General features: G+C 43.7%; 1 protein-coding gene across 1 annotated transcript in view; it reads left to right on the plus strand.

The window, feature by feature from the left end:
- Window positions 1–16,185, plus strand: part of BANK1 (B cell scaffold protein with ankyrin repeats 1) — a 288,974-nt gene that overhangs the window by 125,671 nt on the left and 147,118 nt on the right. Inside the window, exon 7 of the mRNA XM_054990418.1 lies at window positions 5,180–5,306. Coding sequence (XP_054846393.1) covers window positions 5,180–5,306 — 127 coding nt within the window. The remainder of the gene's footprint in view (window positions 1–5,179; window positions 5,307–16,185) is intronic.

Genomic DNA, 16,185 nt, shown 5'->3' on the forward strand with positions numbered 1-16,185 from the left:
CTCAAGTTTTGATGGGAAATGTAGGCATCCTGGTCTTGCAACTGTAATGGAGAGCCAAGCTGTAAAACCAGGATGCCTACATTTCCCATCAAAACTTGAGGTAAGCTGACAAGTGTCCAACCTGTGTAAGGTGTCACTTGTAGCTTGGCTCTGAGGATCTTATTCTTCCCTCCCCCACACATGCACTACTTTCTGACCTGAAATGGCCTCAAGAGAATGATGTTTGCCCCAGCAGGAAAACCGTTGTGTACGCCATTATGCCCCCAATGGGGCAAATAGCAGTTCCTGCAGGTCCATTTCAAGTTGGGAAAATGGGAGGGGAGGGGAGAAGCTTCTTGTGCACCACTGCCCAGTGAGCCCTATACACCTGAGAATGGAAGACCCTCTAGGGGAACTCATGAATGCATGTGATTCATGTGGCCCCAGGCAAGACCCAAGAAAAAATAAAATGCAGCTAATCTCCTAGTCTGATACTCAAACCATGAACTATCTGCTTCTGTCACTGAAACCTAAGAAACTGAATGGATCTCTATTTGCTATTCAGATTCTGGCAGATCTTTGGGTCATGCTCACTAAATGAATAAGGATATATGCATGTGGATTGCTTCTACCAATCTTGTGACAGCTGAAAATCGATTCACAGTCAAGCAATTGAAAGGTTCAGGAATGCACAATTAAAATCTGTGATTAACCTATTCCTCAATCGAACAAATCAATTAAGGCAGTCAATGGAAAGCATTAAGCTTACAATGCGTATTCGGATCACAGATGGGTGTTTCATTTCCTAAGAGGCTTGCGTCTTGCCATGCAAATTTCTCATTGTATTTTTCAGCGTTTTAAGCGTAACTAAGCACAAGATGGTAGAGCCACTGCAGTGCAACGGCTGCCTCCACCAGTGCCATATAATGGGGAAAGAAAATCTATTGCAGGAGAGGAAAGGACCTGAAATATCATTTGTCCAGCAGTGGCCAGTCTGAGTGCACTTGACGTGTCTATATCGTAATTGGAAAGCAAGAGCAAAAATAATAGCTGTGTTTGTAATTCAGACAGTCTCATTTTCCTGTGACAAATCTACCGTGTCTGCTGCCTAAGGCATTACGCTCATAACAAAAGGATTAATAAAAAATGATGCATTGCATTATTAGCAGTTGGCTAAGGGCAATGGTAAATTCCTTTCAAACATGCATTTTTAAGGATACTATTGTTCTGTTAAAAGTGGCTGGCCTCATAGCAGAAGCAAGATGGAACTTGCAGAGTTTACTCCGGTACTGACAGGGGGCAATCACAGGGGGACTTTAACCTCTGTGCCCCTTCTGGGACTATCTGATTGGAAGGAGAATGCTGTGGGCAACATGGACCATTGGTCTGATCCAGCGTAATTGCTCTTACTCATTGGCCTCTTACAATCCTTATTGCTTCAACAAGTTTACCTTTGAATTAAGAGATAGGCCATGCTCGTCTGGATTTAAAGGGTTTTTTAAAATTTGAAAGCGTGGTTTCAACGTTTTTAACATCGTTAAAGGACAGTTCTTTATAGAGTTAAACAGTTCCAATCTCAAGATGGGTTAGTTTGTCTGTAGCAATGGAAAAGATAAAGAGTCTAGTAGCACCTATAAGATTAACAAAATTAGTTAGTAGGGTATGAGCTTTCATGAGTTATCTGAAGGAGTGAGCTGTGGCTCTTGAAAGCTCATACCCTACCACTATTTTTTTTTAGTCTTATAGGTGCTACTAGACTCTTGCTCTTTTCCACTTCCAATCTCAGTGACTTCAGAGGACTTAGAAGAATGTAATGCTGCTTAGTGAATATTGAAGAACCTCTTCTTCTGAGTTGCTGTCAGAACTACACAAGATGGTCTATGCCAACACTATCATTGTAATGCCAGTAAAAAGCAGCTGCTGACTCACCAGCAAGCGGAGTTGGCACCCGGGGCCGGACGGAGTGGAGGCGGGGAGAAGAGTAGAGGTGGAGCATCCATCCCGCGAAGGTCCAGCCGCGTGGTCATCGCCATTATTGTCCGAGCATCTGCAGCAGCAAGTTTCACCCTCCCACCCTCCGCATTTTCAGAGCTATTGAGGGGGCTCTGTCACAACTTTATGGGTTGGCGGTTTTTAGGGCATTGGGCTGGATCCCAACAGGGTGAGCGGGCCTGCGAGCTGCTCACCCCGACGGATCTGGAGGCAAGGGTCACCAGGCGGAGCCAGCAACGGAACAGCATGTGCCAAGGTGCCAGCGGGAGGCTGGCGGGTGATGCATCGGTTCGGCAGTGAGGCCTACGATGCCAACGGGGATCCAGCCCAGGTGCCAGGCCAATGCTCCATATAGCTGTAATCAATAAAGTTGTGGCCATTTTATAACCCACGCAAGTGTCTGGTGTGCTTATTGAGCCGTAACGCAGTTCGACGTAACCCTGGGTGACAAACAATATGATGAACAAATATATCCTTTTTCATTTCCTTTTGTTTTCCTGTATTGTCATTTTCAGCTTTTTTGTTTCAATCAAGTTTCTTGCAGGTCTTCTTAACATATTTATTTTTATGCACTTTTTAATGCCCTTTACATTTATGTGCAAATAGTTAGGCTGTGAAACTCCTAGAAAGTACAACATTTTGATGCTTCTCCCAAGATCAAAAAGAGTCCAGTAACACCTTTAAGACTAACCAATTTTATTGTAGCATAAGCTTTCAAGAATCAAGTTCTCTTCGTCAGATGCATGATACAGAAACTGGTCAAATATAGAAGAGGGGGGGGGAGGAGAGAGAAGATGCAATTGGGGGGGGAGAGGGAGGATGCAACCAAAACATTCCTTTGCTAGTAAATGTAAACATCTCCTTTTGGTGTGGAGATTAATTGGCTTGTGTGAGGCTTCAAAGGAGTTTGCCGTGTTGGTTTGTAGCAGCAAAACAACCAGACCATCCAATTCCAATGTAGTATAAGCCTTTGATAACCACAGCTCTCCCCGTCAGATGCATCTGACAAAGAGAACATCTCCCGAGATCTTACTACAAAGACATGTGTATATTTGTAGAATCAAATGTGCAGTAGGGCAGCTAAGTTAGTGTGAGTGGTTTAACTCCATGTACAGAATTTACAATATGGAGATTATGTGAATTAGCTCTAAGGGCTCTGTTATCAAGGGCTGTTAAGAGTACTTCTATGCGAATGGCCCACAGCAGATGTTTCACCAGCGGTGTGTTATGCCTGATCCCCATATTATAGAGGACACAAGTTGGATCTGGGGTCCCCACCCTGTGTAACAGTGGGTTCTCCTCAATTCCTGTGTGTGTGGTTCCATCCTGATTGGAACTGGGATTGTGGCAGACATGGAGAAGGAGCTTCAAATCCCTCTCCATGCTACTTTCTCAGCTTGAAATGATTCCCATTTGGTCTACTGGGGAAACCCACATCTGTCTCTGAGAATATGAGCATTTCCTCACCAAGCTATATCACACCTTCCTGGGACTGTTTCAGGTCAGGAAAACACCACAGTGGGGGTGGCAGTAGCTGAATCTCCTTCTCCATGCAAGTTGTGGCCCCAGTTAACATTGGGCACCATGTGTGCAAGAATTGAGAAGAACCCACAATTCATATCTGCGAGTTACACTGGCGGGGGGCAGATCAGTAATGTGTGAACTGCTATTTGCCTACATAAATGTAATATTATTCCATCACTGCCCAGATCAGAATGGCTAAGCTTTGGGATAATAGACTGGCATTCCGAGAAAGCTACAGCAGCAAAGTAACACGCTGCAAAAACTTCTAGTGGTCTGACAGTAGATGAAGGTTGATAGTAGACTGGCAAAAACACAGAGAATCAGATTGTAAAAATTGATTCCCCCCCCCCCCGCCCCAGTCTTGTGTAATGTAGCAAAAATAAATGACTCGTTTCTGGTCACATTATCTTGTTGTTATGCAGGGGGATGAGCATTTCACTGATGTGCTTCTTTAATAAATGCCCGTTCAAATGTTACTATGTATTGTTTCTGGTTTAATAACATGTTTATTGATTTCTTTTTGCATTGAAAACATTAATATAAGGTACCCCCATGCTGCTCAATTGAAAAAAAACACTACCATATTTACTTTAAACTCAAATAATAATACACTTGGGAAAGAGCCAGTGAAAGTGTAAATGTACTGGAGGATACAGCCACTGCTAATGAGAAACGGTCTGCAGATGTAAGAAAAAAGTGGAGTGGAAGAGATGAGAAGAAGGCAGAGGAGAGGAATCACACTATTTAGAGAAAATGGAAAGTGATCACACAGATCCATTCTTGAACATTTATCCCACTGTCGTCTCTGGAAATAGGCTTTGCAGGCTGTTGTCATGCCTCAGAAACCTATAAAACCATTTGAACAGAGATGACAATTGAACAAAAGACAGAAAGTCTGATCAGGGGAATTTTTTAGGGCTTTCCTGCATGAGTTTGTTGACTGACATGAGAATTGTAATATCAGGATCAAACTATGTCTCCAGTCTTTAAGACTCTATTATTATTTACTTCATTTATACTCCACCATTCTCTCCAGTAGGGGGCCCAGGGTGGCTTATATAACTCTCCTCTTTTCCGCTGTATCCTCACAACAACCCTGTTGGGTAGACTAGGCTGAGAGTATATGACTGGCCCAAGGTCACCCAGTGAGCTTCCATGACAGAGTGGGAATTCGAACCTAGTTCTCCCAGATCCTAGTCCAACACTCTAACCGCTACACCACAGCGACTCTACTCCAGTTAAGAGTGTTGTGAATTTGAGTGAAGGAGGAATACGTAGAGGAAGGGGTGCTTTCAGTTTAATCCCTTTGCCTTGGACATCTTCTAATTATAAAAAAATCTCTTTAAAACTATTGTCTGTTTTATTTGTATATTTACTTCATTCAAATCCTGACTTTCCCCCCAATGGAGACCCAAAAGAGCTTACATCATTCTTCTCTCCTCCATTCTGTCCTCCCAACAACTCTGTGAGGTACGTTAGGCTGAGAGCATGCAACTGGACCAAGGTTACCCACCAACCATCCATGGCAGAGTTGGGGTTTGAACCTGGTTCTTCAAAACCTAGTCCAGCACTCTAACCACCACACCACACTGGCTCTCAGTTTTTAACCTCAGTGATGTGATTTACCCAAAATGAGCATTGTGTTTCGCTTACTCCTTTCTGTCTTTCTTTTCTCCCTTTAAAGGCTTCCAAGTTTTCTTCAGCAGAGAAGGTTGATAGGATTCTCACATTTCTGTTGACAAACCCTGCTATTTCCTATGATTTTAGTGATTTTACAAACAAAGATAAGGATCATAATCACCAAGAGAGAGGTACGTAGTGTACATTCTTTGTTTACTTGTAGATTTATTTAATTTATAGTCTGCCTTTCTTGCTGTGACTCAAGGTGGATCTCGCAATTAAAGCAGTGGAATAAGAGCAGTATAATGCCAATAACAAACAAGGCAATGAAACTGGATCACAAGGTTAAGAATAACACACTCCAAATAGTATAGAATATACAATGAACTATGCAATTCTGCTTCAAATTTCGCATACATTACTGAATTAAACAGTATTAACCAGAATATTTATTGCATGTGGCCAAAGGCCATCAGAATCAAGTAAATAAAACTCAAAGAAAACTCATAAGGAAAACATTAGACACCAAACAATAAAACGATGATGTTAAAAACACACAAAAATTACTTTAAACACATAAGCACCTTCAGGGCTTTTTTCTAGGAAAAGAGGTGGTGGAACTCTCTATTATCACAAATGTGCTACTGAAAATGTGTGATGATGTCACTTCTGGAAGTGACATCACTCCCGGAAGTGACACCGCTTCCTGGAAGTGCTGCCACTTCCTGGAAGTGATGCTGCTTCCTGGAACAACCCAGCACAATGCCTTACAACGAGATAAATGCTAGTAAGGTTGGGAAATTACACTATTATGAGAAAGGTTTTTTTCCTTTCTGTATCCTCTACAAAAAGTGAAATCTTCCATTCCCTTTCCCAAACATTTCATTTCTTTGGAATCATATTTTAAAAAATGCAAGAAGGAAGGGGTCTCTAAAAACCCAAAACCCATCTCACAAATCTAAATTCTAAGTTTCCCTCTGCCAGCATAGAAAAAAAAATTCAAAATTCTTTCTTGAAATTCCACAGAGTCTGAAATTCCTAATATAATGAGTATTGAATTTTCAGATTTTCAGGGAAAGTTTTGCTTTACTGGAGCAATTCAAAATTAAATACTCAACTTTACCTGCATTAGATTTATACTTAATTTAAAATGGCCTTTTTTTGTTGCCTGCCAACTCTACCTTACAAATGGCTAAACTGTTGTGACATTGTGAAATGTTCATAAATATTCCAGTGTCCCAGACAAACAATATTCATAAAAACTTCCTTAACACCCATATGTCCACTGCAATTTCAGTAATGTTAATCAGCTGAGGGTGGGGAGAACCATTTGAGTTACAGCTATTAAGACATAAGAACACCTATATGCTGATGAATATATTGATTCTAGAGCTGCTGGAACGCCGTTCCAGAGCAGTCCCCCTCAAAAAAAGCCCTGAGCACCTTCATTATACATAGATGAAGGAGTCTCAACCATTAAGTACAGTCTGGGCCTTGATTTTCTTAGCGACCAGGGCAAACTATGCTACTCTATTAGAGATATGTAGATCCAGGTCGGAAACAAAGAGGGTTAATTTTTCCACCACTGGGGAAGGTTTTTTTTTTTTTAAGATTTCGCCGAGAAATATATTTCTGGGCTCTTTATGCAAAGGGCAGAATAAAAGATAATGGGGAAGGTACTGCTGTGCTATTTCCTTCACAAAAATGGCCTCATTTTACACATTCTGCAAAGAGATAAGAACATGGGAGCCTTCCTGACCTTTTCAGACAAGCCATTCCATGGGCTGAAGAAATTCCTGAAATATAGGCCCAAAGGACTACTACAGTGTGCTCAATGGGCCTTTGACAGTTTGGAAGCTTCAGCTGGTAAAAAACACCATGGCGAGATTGCTCGACTGAGCACAATGATCAGGGGTACGGTATACCTTTCTAGCCTTGAAAGAACTGCACTGATTGCCTATTCACATAATTTATTACCTTTAAAGCCCTAAACAATTTGGAATTAGGGATCAGACTATCTAAAGGATTCTTTCTCCTCTGTGAACCTACCAGCTTCTTTAATTTCCTTAGGAGGCCTTGTTCTATGTATTCTTAGTCTGTGAGGTAAGATGGTAACTACTCAGAGGACATAGTCTTTTCTGCAGTGCCATCTCAATTGTGAAATACCCTCCACACACTTTATCCCATCTTGCTTAGCATTTGAAGTTTTAGGTGCTAGGTTAAAATGTTCTTGTTCATCCATGCTTTGGGTTGATTATTTCTTCCTCTTCTCTCCTCTGTAAGTGGGTGACACTTTGCCATGTTTGCATTTTTGTATGTCAGTAAACAATTGCTGGGAAAAAGTAAACATGCCTTACAAAATCTTCTGAAAAAACTTCTGATTATGGAATTTTTAGCTAATAGTGCCACCACTGGACTTAAGCAAAGTAGCATTTTACCCCTTTTTACCCCTTTAACGTTTACCTCTTTTTACCCCCTTAGGGGGTGAATTTTTTAAAATCCCTTCTTAGTGAGTGTTTACATCCACTACGTTGTTGTTGAGTCAGTCTCAGGACACTTGTCTTTATAGAGAGAGAGAAATCTCCCGGCAAGAGATAACACCTCAGCAACATTGTGGTTCATTATAGGTATTGTACTCAAGTGAAAATATTACTAGAGGATTCTTGTCTGCATTTTGTCTCTTTTATTAAAAATATCACTATTTATATTTTTTACAATTGACTAACTTAAAAAATATGAGCATATGATGCATTGATTTTACATAGATAATAAAAGAGAACAATTACTCAAGCTCATTAAAATATTTTACCAAAGTAAACAGGCCACAAACCAAGGAGTCCTTTCTAAGAAGCTGATAAATTTAGAGTCCAATATTATAGGTTTTCAAAACCATCTTTTAACAGTCACGAACAGTCTCAACTAACAGAGCTTACATTTTAGGTTAACTAACTCCAGTTTGCAGGATCTGAGTAGGTCTGTTGAAGATAGAATGTTTTGGAGGTCTTTCATTCATAGGGTCGCCATAGGTCGGAAACGACTTAACGGCACATAATACACACAATAATCTAATATCTTAAAACACTATACAGAGTTATCTTCTATACTCATGTATCTTTTAAAACGTATGAATGTTAGGGATCCCAGGTCCCCCAGTGGGGGTGGGGGAGCCCCCGCTCCCACCATCTGCTCCCTACCACCACTCACCTTGCTGGCAGGGGGGAAAGGTGAGGGAATGGGCCTCCTGGGCATGTTCCTGAGGGGTGGGTGGGATGATGATGTCACTTCCTGGGAGTGATGTTATTGTGCTGTCCCGAGAGTGCTCCCACACTTTGTAGCAGGCCTATTCAGGCCCCAAACAGGCCACATTGAGCCCATTTGCGGCACAAATCAGCCCTCTGCAAAGCACACACTCCCACACTTACATCATGATGTCACTTCCCAGAAGTGACATCATTGCACGGGCAAATGCAAAGAGCAAAGACAAGGTGAGTGCCAGGCCCCTCCCTCCTGCTGGGAGGGTAAGGGAACCTGGCAACCCTAATGAATACTGTGTTAATGAATTCTTGTTACTTTTAATCATAGCAAAGACTGTCTCTCATACATATAATTATGAGTTATGAATCCTCATAATTTTTACACGGGGTTACCTAATTGTAGGATTGCATATCATATGTAGAATCTAGAATAATGTTTATTGCTTCTGGCCAAATGCCATTACAATTAAGGAAATAAAACGCATACGTAAAACATGAACAGTAAACAATAAAACTATAATGATAAAAACTTCTAAAAGTACATTAAAACGCATTAGCACCTTTGTTATACATAGGTAAAGGAGGCTCAACCGTTAAACGCAGCTCAAGTCCGAAATTTCTTAGTTACCAGGGCAAACTGTGCTACTCCATAAGAGATATACAGATCCAAATCAGAAAGAAGGAAGGTTAGTTTTTCTACCACAGGAGAGGAATTGATGCTTTTTAAGATTTTCCCAAGAAATGTATTTTTGTGCTCTGTATACAAAGGGCAGAACAAAAGATAATGTGGAAGGTCTTTGGGGAGTGAATGGTCAGCAATTGGTATTTGTGTGTAACAACCATCTAGAATGGCTGAGGGCATGTTTTGAAACCTCAGAGAGATTAAAGCCATTCTAAGATTAGAATAAGAGATTTTGATCAAGTAAGAGGTTCTGCCATGGTCCCTCATGAAAACTTGAGCCAGGGAGAAATTTGGAACAGAGAGTTGTACTTCTGTCTTAAAGGTCCAATCTCATATATTGAGACCAGGCACAGGGACACCCCGCAAGTCATCTACCAGAGAATAACCATGGAGGATATTGTTAAAACCAGCTGTGCAAATGGCATCTAAATGCAGCAGTGCATTGCTTTGCCTTAAGAGTGAACTAGTGGAAAGAAGGTAACCCAAATTCAGCTAAAGCCACTGGAGTGCTGTGAGGCAGAGCTAGAATTCTCTTTCAAAAGAGATTTTGGATTGGATCCAGGGTTGAGATTAGATATTCATTCCAACCCCAGATCTCTGCACCATATACAAGCTGTGGGATGGCCTCACACTGGAACATTTTCAAGGCCAGCTGAACTAAAAATCCTCCTTTTGAGGTGAAATTCAAAGATGGCCTCAGTGGTTTTCAGAACTGAGGCTTTTGTTATTGTTAGGTGGACTTTCCGTGAAAGGGTTTCACTGAACATCATCCCAAGATACTTAAAGGTTCTACATTGTTCAATGGGATTACCATCAATTGGCCATTTATATCTTCAAGGTCTCTTCCCAAAGACCATTACTTTGGTCTTGGCAAAGTTGATGCTTAAGGCCTTGCCCTTATAGAAATTGCCCAGTTTGTTCAGCATCCACGTTGAACTGATACAAGTTAAGGACACCAACACCATGTCATCTGCACATAAGAAAATCGATACGTTCTGACCCCCCCACCCAAGGATGATGGAAAGAACTCAGGGCCTAACAAACTTGGAACTATGTCATTTAAATACAGATTGAAGAGAAAACGGGCCAAAACATGTATCACATCTATGAGCAAATCCACACACCCTCAGAGCGTCCCAGCATTACACTAAATGTTCGCTAAAAATGCTATTCTTCCGGGTGTTTAGCGAACATTTAGCGCAGCCAGGGCTCATTTGGAGGTGGAATGCGCCGGAATGGCATTCCAGTAGATCTGAAAAGAGGTCACGTGGGTTTTGGCCCCGCCCACGTGATTCCTTTTCCTCCTGGCTGTCCTCATCTTTAGCAGCAGGCTCTGCTGCTTTATTTTCATTTGTGACTGGTGAGAGATAGGGAGAGAGAAAATGAGTGAGTGAGTGCAAGCCGAGTGGGGCTGGGCTCCAAAGGAATGTAAGCTGCTTTGAATTCATTCTGCTCTGCTGCTTGCTTTATTTTCATTTGTGACTCATGAGATAGAGGGAGAGAGACAGAGAGAGAAAATGAGTGAGTGAGTGCAAGCCAAGTGGGGCTGGGCTGCAAAGGAATGTAAGCTGCTTTGAATTCATTCTGCTGCTTTATTTTCATTTGTGACTTGTGAGAGAGAGAGTGAGTGCGTGCATGCAAGCAAGCAGGGCTGGCTCTCCGGAGGAGGGTAAGCTGCTTTGAGTTCATTCTGCTTTAAGGAAATACCTGGAGATTTTTGGGGAAAGGGGCCTGAGGGGTGGATGGTGCCTTCTGACACACTTCCAGTGATGTCAGGGGGTGTGGCATATGCTAATGGGATATGCTAATGAGTTCCTACAGTTCTTTTTCTAGGAAATGATCCCTGAGCGCAAGGCTGGGACGTGCCAAGGGTGTGTGGATTTGCCCAGAGTCTACACATTGCACAATCAAAAGCATGGGTCTTCTATGTAGAAGTGGGCTCTTAATCCCACACAACTGCTGAAATACAGCAAAATTAGAGATCTGAACCCTCTCATCTAGGCGTTGGTTTCTTATCCACCTCCCCCTTCCTCATGATGCTAATAGATTCCAGTTAGTTTGAACTGGCAGCGTTTATGAACATATGCAGTTTTTTGAAATCCTGATACAAACTAGTTTGGCAGGTTTATGTATGAAACATACAGATTAAGTTGGCACCTTCAAATATAGGAATTTGGCTGTCAAACACGTGGTGAAATATGTAGCATCCTTACCTTGGGCCAGTAGTACACTTTTAGCTGAATCTACTTCACATAGTTGTTGTTGAGAGGATCAAATGGAAGAGAGGAGAATGATGTAAGATGCTTTAGGTCCCCATTAGGGTATAAAGGTGAGATACAAATGAGATTAAATAAATAAGAAAAAGAATGTGCTGTTGAGTCACAGCTGCCACATGGTGACCCCATTTATGGGGAGTTCCAAGGAAGAGATGAGCAGAGGTGGCTTGCCATTACCTTCCTCTGCATCCCATCCCTGTCTTCCATGGTGGTCTTCCATCTAAGTACTGACCGTGGCCAACCTTGTTTCACTCCTAAGCTCTGACTTGGGCTATTTGGGCTGCTAAACAAACAAACAAATAATCCTTTTTAGTACAGGCCTACCAAGGGAGTTCTTTCTTGTTCATTCTGCCTGCCACAATGATGGGTGCTTTGTTAGTATGTCTAAATTTGATCGAATATCAGTGCAAGCCAAGCACCCATTCTGAGTGATAAATATCAACATACCAAGCCCAGAATCAGCAGTGGGGAATTTTGAGGATTTATGGCAGTACATTTCTGTTGTAATGTAACTAAATACAGATATGCACTTCGAGATGTAAGCATATTTCTTCCTTGGGCCCATTAAACATTCCCGCAAGATGCAGAGAATTGGGGCAGGTGAAGCTAAGAGAGAAATGGGGTCTCTGAAACATCATGTTTAAGGCATTCTTTTCTGACTTCTTATCATGAGCATTTGGCTTCTAAAGGACTGAAGCTGTGCGAGAGCCTCATGTTGCAGTGAACTGTGTTTATTGAGATAATTGCCATACATGCATTCAGATTCTCTCCAATGATACAGAAGATGTAGGTTTGCAAGGTCAAGAGTAGTAATTATCTGTAATTACATTGGGCTTGGAACAAGGGTGGAGGGGGAATAAATGCTGTCCATTCAGTAAGTGATAATAGCTAGAAAATAGGCATTTCTCTGGGCATTCTGCTTAATAAGTAAAATACATGTGTTGGGTCTGAACTGATAAAGAAAATAAAGCATATGTCTGAAATAAGTGCAGGCTTGCCACTCACTGAGCTTGCAAGGGAAAGCCTTTTGAAAGCTGGGAAATCCCGAGCCATATTTCCAGAACTGGAAATAACTCGGTTGAAGTGATATATCAAAGCTTTAACAGCATCCAGCCAGGCTTAAGCACCTTTAAATGGTGTCAATTTCAATGGGAGAGTTAATAATCTCTTGGAGTGGCTCCAGGTTTCAGCAACATGTTCCTGCCCTTGCCTGTTATTACCTATTGGAAATAGGAATTAATTAGTTCACTACAGCAGAGTTCCCCAATCAGGAAAACACGAAACCACATGCAGTAACCACTACAGCCAAGTAAATTGTAAAAAATATTTAAAATGTACATTTATTGAGGTAGTGCTAGTTCATAGCATTATTGTGGCACAAAGGAAGGAAAGAAGGAAGGAAGGAAATCCTGCCAATTGCCTTTTTCTAGTCTGGTTCAGGCCAGCCCAGTGGCAGAAGGGTGGCACCTGGCCCAGCCAACCCTTGCATGGCAAGGAAGTGGCTACACCCACAAGCTGCCAATTCCCCCAGCCCTCCTTTGAGTGGGCAGTACTGGGGTAAAACAGGCAGGCTATTTCTCCCTCCCTTCTTTGGGAGGAAAGAGTCCTTTCCTAGGAGGCTTCTTCAATCCCAGTCTGCTTCTGTGGTACAGGGGAACTGACAATTGCCCCCATCCCAGTCGGAATAAAGAGGCAGACACAGGGCTTGGGTAATTAAGGGCCACTTTTACAACTAAAACCCTGGTAAGGGCCTAACCAGCGGTACAGGTCAAGCCCTGGGGTCACTACTCCTGGGACCCCACCTTGACCTGTCTGGGCGAGACCCGCTGCCCCAGATGTGAGCCATCCAAATGCATGCCTGGGATCCGGCCGGCCTGGTGGATGGTTTCCCCCTTAAAGCTCCAAGCACCCCCACTGTGGAGCATGAGGGAAAGACTTGTCCAGGGGATCCCACCGGGCAGCCTACCCTCTCAACTGGCCGCCATAAAGCATGCCAGCTGATCCTGACAGGCCCCTAATATCCCCACCAATGGGGATATGCCAAGGGTACTCACCATCCCACTAACATCCCCCCAACTAAATCCTGCCAGTGATGTCCTATACAGCACCACCGTAGCCAATAGACACAGCTCCAGCAAGCAGTACAAGGTAGGCAAAAAACTTCCTTCCCAGGTCCAATTAGGGAAAAAAGAAAAAATTCCTACGTGGCCCTGAAAGGCGACCGGTCTAAACCTGCACCGCCAGTGGGCGGGCAGGTGGGCCAAGTACGAGGCGGCAAGTGTCGTTCCGAGGGGGCAGGGCTGACCTATTAAGGCACTTAGCCCCACCCCCTACCCACATGACCCTGAGAGGCTGGGGGAATGCTGCCACTTATCCTCTGTGGCAGCAAATGCGGCCCCCGGCCTCAAGCCTTTGGCTGCCAGCCAGGTAGGGGCTGAATTGCTGCCGTGTTTCTAGTCTGAGTTTTGTTGCATCTGATGGAATGCTAAACAAATAGCACATAAGCTACAGATAACCAAGGAGGTTGGAACAACAGACATAAATACATATCAATTTGTTGAAAATAACTAAAAATATAAATTAAAAACACCAGTATAATGTTGAATAGGATTAGAATAAAAGCATCATATGGTTGTACAGATACAGACTAAAACCTTATATATACATAAAGTAAAATCATTAATATACAGGTGTAATAGTACAAATAATAGCCATATGTACAAAACCAATAAAACCACATGCATTTCGGCCCAAAGGCCTTCCTCAGTAATACATAAATATCAAAGACAGGACCTCGTCAATAAAATGCCTAAGTAAAACATACGTGACCTAGCACATACTGAATGCTGAGATGAAATTCAAATAACATGAAATGAATGACTTAGAATTCTACCCCAAAGTAGAATGAAAAGAAGTCAGGGCACTGATAATAAGAGGATTTGTGCTTCCTTTGCTCATAAACAGAGGTGGGCACGATCCAAAAAAAATTACCGATCTAGCTGATCGTGGATCCGCGCCGGCGACGACCCCAAATCACCGATCCACACCAATCATCTGCCATTTCCGATCTGTGGATTGGATCAGGGAGGCCAAAGCGGAGGGGCGCCCCGCTGTTCCCAGCTATGTGGGAAGGTGGGTGGTGGCGGCGACCGCCAGGCCCGGCGGGCATGGGGAGGGAACGTTCACACGCACACACTCACACATAAGAGGGGGGATTTTTTTTAACCCAGCGACGAGCCACCTCCCCTCACGTTCAGACACACACACACACACACACTTAGAGCAGGGGGGAGTTTTTAACCCGGCGACGAGCTGCCTCCCCTCAGGGAGGGGACGTTCACACACACACACACACACTTAGAGCAGAGAGGGGGAAAGATTTTTAACCCGTTCCTGCCTCTCCAAATAGAGAGAGAGAGACACCCCGTCAACATGTTTCAGCCAGCTTTTTAAAAAAAGCAGGGACAGAATCCTCCCTTCCTCCCCACCCAATTTTAAAAGCAAGCAGCCAGTCTTCCAAAAGCATATTTTAAACACACACACAGAGCCATGAATGAGGTTTTCCCACAAAATACAGTTTTTTAAAAGCAGGTTAAAAACAGAGAGTGACAGACAGAAAAACAGCCATTTCTCCTACAAAGCCCCGTTTTTTTAAAAAGCAAAAAACGTTTGGAGTGCCCATGGCTACAGAACACCCCCTTCCCCCTCCCTCCCCTGGGTCTCTTGTCCCAGCTGGTGGTGAGTGTGTTGCTGCTCCATGGTTGGAAGGAAGCCCTGCTGATCAAGGAAAGCTAGGCTTCCGTTCGGGTTTCCAGGGCAACAGAAGGAGGGCAAACACAGCTCAGGCATTCCCCTGGCTCCGTTGCCCCGAGAATAGATTACTGGTGCCTGATTGTCTGCATCCCCGATCAGATCCCGATGGCCTGAATCAAGCCCCGATGAAGCCCCCCCCCCAAATGCTGGATCGGTCGTTGTGGACGGCACCGATCTGCTGGGTCCCAATCGCGCAAACGCCATTATTGTGGGTATTTTTCTATCGTAATGCTGATCATGCCCATCTCTACTCATAAATCTTATAGCCAGGTCAAGAATGGAAAATTCAAGATGGGGTGCTGATGAATACCGAACAAAATGAAACAGAAATGAAACCTCTTCAGCGAGAAAGTGCTCCTTGACTGCATCAGGCTGTTTTGCTGCTGCCGCAGCTGCTTAAAGCTCTGATCCTGTGGGAAAACCAGTTGAGGGGTTGCATGGCCGCCCTCGCAGGGGAGTTATGGGAGCAAGCACCCAGTCTCTCTGACCCATGGCTGTGCTCTCTCCTCTGCATGAGTGGGGAGTACAGCTGAGGGAGTCTCCATGCAGCCCCAACATGAGCTGCTCAGTCACATCCCCACCACCCCATCCAAGGCAGCTCTGTTCAGTGCGGCTCCCCGAGTGACTGCCTCTTTGGCAGGCATGGCCTGTGGTTCCTCAAGGGCAGGGGCTCCCCCCGCCGCCCCCCCAGGCTGCCTGCCAGCCTCAACTACAAAGCCCCACATTTGGAAGGATGAGCTGGCTCTTGTGGGAGGGGAGCAGGGAGAGGGTGTGAACGAGCAAGCAGTGGCAGCCAGCTCCACAGCTTCTTCTTATGTGTTATTATGTGCTCACCCCCAAGCCAAGACTCTGGACATATGTAACCTGTAAGGGAACTTGAGCGGGAGTTGTTTGTCAGACATTCTGGACTTAGCTCTCCTCCCCTATGTAAATGCAAAGTACTCTCCGACTTTTGCTAAGTGCCTCCTGTGTGCTCTTGCTCCACTACTGTGTGCACTCTCTCCTACCTTTATGCTCTAAGTCACCCTGGCAGAGGGCTGTAGAG

Source organism: Eublepharis macularius, chromosome 10 (assembly GCF_028583425.1).
Source record: "Eublepharis macularius isolate TG4126 chromosome 10, MPM_Emac_v1.0, whole genome shotgun sequence".
Taxonomy (NCBI): Eukaryota; Metazoa; Chordata; class Lepidosauria; order Squamata; family Eublepharidae; genus Eublepharis; species Eublepharis macularius.